The 3,425-nt window shown below is 39.1% G+C and overlaps 1 protein-coding gene across 4 annotated transcripts in view; it reads right to left on the bottom strand.

Moving 5' to 3' along the window:
- LPP (LIM domain containing preferred translocation partner in lipoma) overlaps positions 1–3,425 on the bottom strand; it is a 938,906-nt gene that overhangs the window by 451,909 nt on the left and 483,572 nt on the right. For all 4 annotated transcript variants that reach the window (XM_006871883.1, XM_006871881.1, XM_006871882.1 and 1 more), the window contains one exon: positions 2,802–2,924. In XM_006871883.1, coding sequence (XP_006871945.1) covers positions 2,802–2,924 — 123 coding nt within the window. The remainder of the gene's footprint in view (positions 1–2,801; positions 2,925–3,425) is intronic.

Below are 3,425 nucleotides of genomic sequence, written 5' to 3' on the forward strand. Positions count from 1 at the left end.
ACATCATATGCATGCAAAAATTGGTCAATGAAAAAGACAGAAGATACATCCCAATTGTGGTATTGGTGAAGAACACTGACTATACTGTGAATTGCCAGAAAAATGAGTAAGCAAGTCAGAAGACATACAATAATCAAAAATGGTCCTCAGCTCATTAAAAAAGATGGTGAGACTTAGGCTCACTTGCTTTGGACAAATCATCAGGAAGGACCAAGTGCTAGGAAAGAATATCATATTTGGTAAAATAGAGAGGTCAGCAAAAATGAGGGAAGTGCTCAATGAGATGCACTGAAACAGCAGCCAAAACAATGGTGTCAAACATGCCCATGGTTCTGAAGATGGTACAGGAGTGGACAATGTTTTGCTGTTACATATGAAGGCCTCATGAGTTCAAGTTGACTGGACAGCAACTAACAACAACAACTTCAACTAAAACTGCAAGTCTTCAGATAAACCATCTCAGATTCCGCCACCTCCAAAAGAACGTATTACTTCCTTCCCAGTAATTCTACAGTATCTGCCATAGTTCACCTTATAACATAAGGAGTTCCCCAAACATAGGAACTGAATCCCATTTTTCTCCTTTTCAAGCTTCCATTTTCCTTCTCCTGCCAGTTCTCTCTAAGAAGCACAGTGCTTGTTATATACATATACTCAGTTCATAATTATAGAATTGAATTACATTTTTACTATTGAGAGTTCTTATACAGCCAAGGAAAAAGATAGCTAAGGAAAAGTTAAACTCTAGTATGTTTTCTAGACATGGAACAAGAGTGACCACTATTTGCCTTACATAGCTGACAGTCCTATTACATGTCCAGACAAAGTAATGGGAGTACTGTGGGGAGGTAGAGGGAAGCATTTACAGCCATATGCATAGATAAGTGTGGGGATGACTGACAGCAGAGAAGCAGGACTTGTTTTCAATTAGTGAAATAAACCATTGTTAATATAGAAGCTGCCTGGAGAAATGGAGCAGGACTCAGAGCACCAATTTCACTGTCACTTAAGTCAAGCTTAAGTCACACAAGAATCAATTAACAATAGAAGAATCATAGTGTACATCCAAGGATTGAGTCTACAGTTGTTCGGGCTATATTCCGTGAACTTGGAAGCCCTGAAGCAGATCTTGCCATTCATACTCTCAACAAGCCAGACAGGCAGGGAATAATCACCATGCAAAGGAAGATCATCTTGCTAAGTGCAGAAAAAAACTAAGACACAGAAAACAGTCAAGCTCTAAAGGAAACAAGGAATCCTGGAGTGGTGCTACAGGATAATGAATACTCTGGACCGCAAGATGGGTTTGGACTGCAAGATCGACAGTTCAAACCCACCAGCTGCTCTTTGGAAACCCTATCCAGGGTTGCTGGGAGTTGAAACTAACTAGGCTGCACTTAACAATGACAACAAAGGAAGCCAAGAACTACACAGAAAAACTGATAACAAGGCATCATTTACATGCAAAACACTAATTATTATCATGAAAGTCTGGTGAGATTGAGATAAAACTGATCCAGTTAAAGGTTGTTGTTATTCCTGTTAAATGCTGTCAAGTCAGTTCCAACACAAGGCAATTGGCTGGGAGGTTTGAACCACCAACCTTCTGGTTAACATTCCAACAGTTTTACTACAGTGCCACACAAGTACTCGAAAACTGAAGGTACTGGTATGAATTATTTACTACCTTTTGAAAGGATAAACTAAAATGGTCATACATCCTAATGTAAAAATACCACTGTTAGGAATCTGAGACAAAGAAGTTAATCTAAAGAAAATACACATAAGTATGCACCATGCAACATTTGTTATTACAACAATAAAAATCTGAAAAAAAAAAATCAATATCCCATGTAAAGATTTTCCTTACAAAATATTTAGCCCTTCACCTTAATTTTACTTAACCATGGTAAATCAAAGTATATAGGACTATAATCGTTTATAATAAAGTACCTATATATGCAAAGCTAGGAAAAAATAAGGTCATTGAGTAAGAAAAGGTTTATGAGACTTCCAAAAATTCATGGAAATGTGGAATTAAAAAATAATGGAATTCTCCCATGAAATTTCCCTAAGCCCCTTCATATTTTTCATGACATTTTTGTGAAATGTTCTGTCCTTAAATAAAATACTGTAAAATCAATTTAAGTAGTGTCTACCTGTTAAATGTGATAGCACAGGTTTTGTGTCAACTTGACTGGGCTATGATACTCCATGGTTTCCAGTTATGATGAAATCATCTCCCATAATGAGATCTGATGGGAGCAGCTAATCAACTGAAAGGAAGTATTCCTAGGCAGTGCAGCCTGCTTCCAATATATAGAACACTAGAGAAAAACTTCGTTGCTTTTCTGTTGGGTCTGGAGTCTGCATCTGACTCATCAACCAACCTCCAGTTCCATGGATTTGAGCCAGTGGACTGCTCTTCTCCCTGCTGAACCTGGGAGTCCTTACCTGCTTATAGTCTGGTTCATCAACCCTACAGCTAAGTGACTCAGAAGCCTCCAGACTGACACCTGACCAATTGACTTGGGACTTGTCAACTTCTACAACTGTGTAAGTCATTCCTTGATATAAGCTTCTCTTTATATATATAAGTTTTTACTGGTGTTACTTCTCTAGAGAACCCAGCCTAAGACACTAGCACATATTGGTATTAATAAAAGGACAACTTAGAACACTGGCCCAGAGAAGAACAAATAATAATTACAGAGGTAGAAAAAGAAGCTGGTTCCTTCAGATGAGAGTAGAGTGTGGCTGGAAACATGGAGAGTGTTAATGGGCAACAGGTCAACACTTACCTGTGGAGGCCGAGACTTGTAAGGGGAGCTGCACTCCAGGTCAGCCAAGATACTGGTCAGGGAGTCGATCTCAGCATCCAGGCTTGAGCGCCTCTCCTCAAGGGTCTTGCCTCCAGGATTTCCCTGCTAGAAACAAAAGACATATTTAAAGAAGGGAATTTCCCGTGTCCGTTGGATCTCAATTTTCTCAAGTTATACTGTGATTTTGTTCACACATTTAGCTTTCATTCAATCTGTGTGATGTAGGTTGGAGTAGGATTGTCTCTTTTACCACATACAAAAAACATAAGTAGCTATGATTTCCCTAGAGTTACCATTGTTTTTGTTGTTGGTAAGTGCCGTCAAGTCGGTTCTGACTCAAAGCTGATGAGCTTAAACTGCCAACTTTGTGATTCAAACCAACCTTATACTCCAGTGCATTAACCCACAATGCCACACTAAGGCCACCGTTAAGGTCACATTTTAGAAGCTTCTCTAATGAACACAGGAGCAAAAGGTAATGCATGTTTCAATCTCTGCACTCAAGGAATAGAGCCCACCAGGGTGGAAACACATGTACCTTGAGTTCAGAACCCAGTGCATAGAATGACAGTATTTTAGTTAAAACAAGAAAGGGAGAACAGA

The sequence above is a fragment of the Chrysochloris asiatica genome, unplaced genomic scaffold (assembly GCF_000296735.1).
Source record: "Chrysochloris asiatica unplaced genomic scaffold, ChrAsi1.0 scaffold00177, whole genome shotgun sequence".
Classification (NCBI taxonomy): domain Eukaryota; kingdom Metazoa; phylum Chordata; class Mammalia; order Afrosoricida; family Chrysochloridae; genus Chrysochloris; species Chrysochloris asiatica.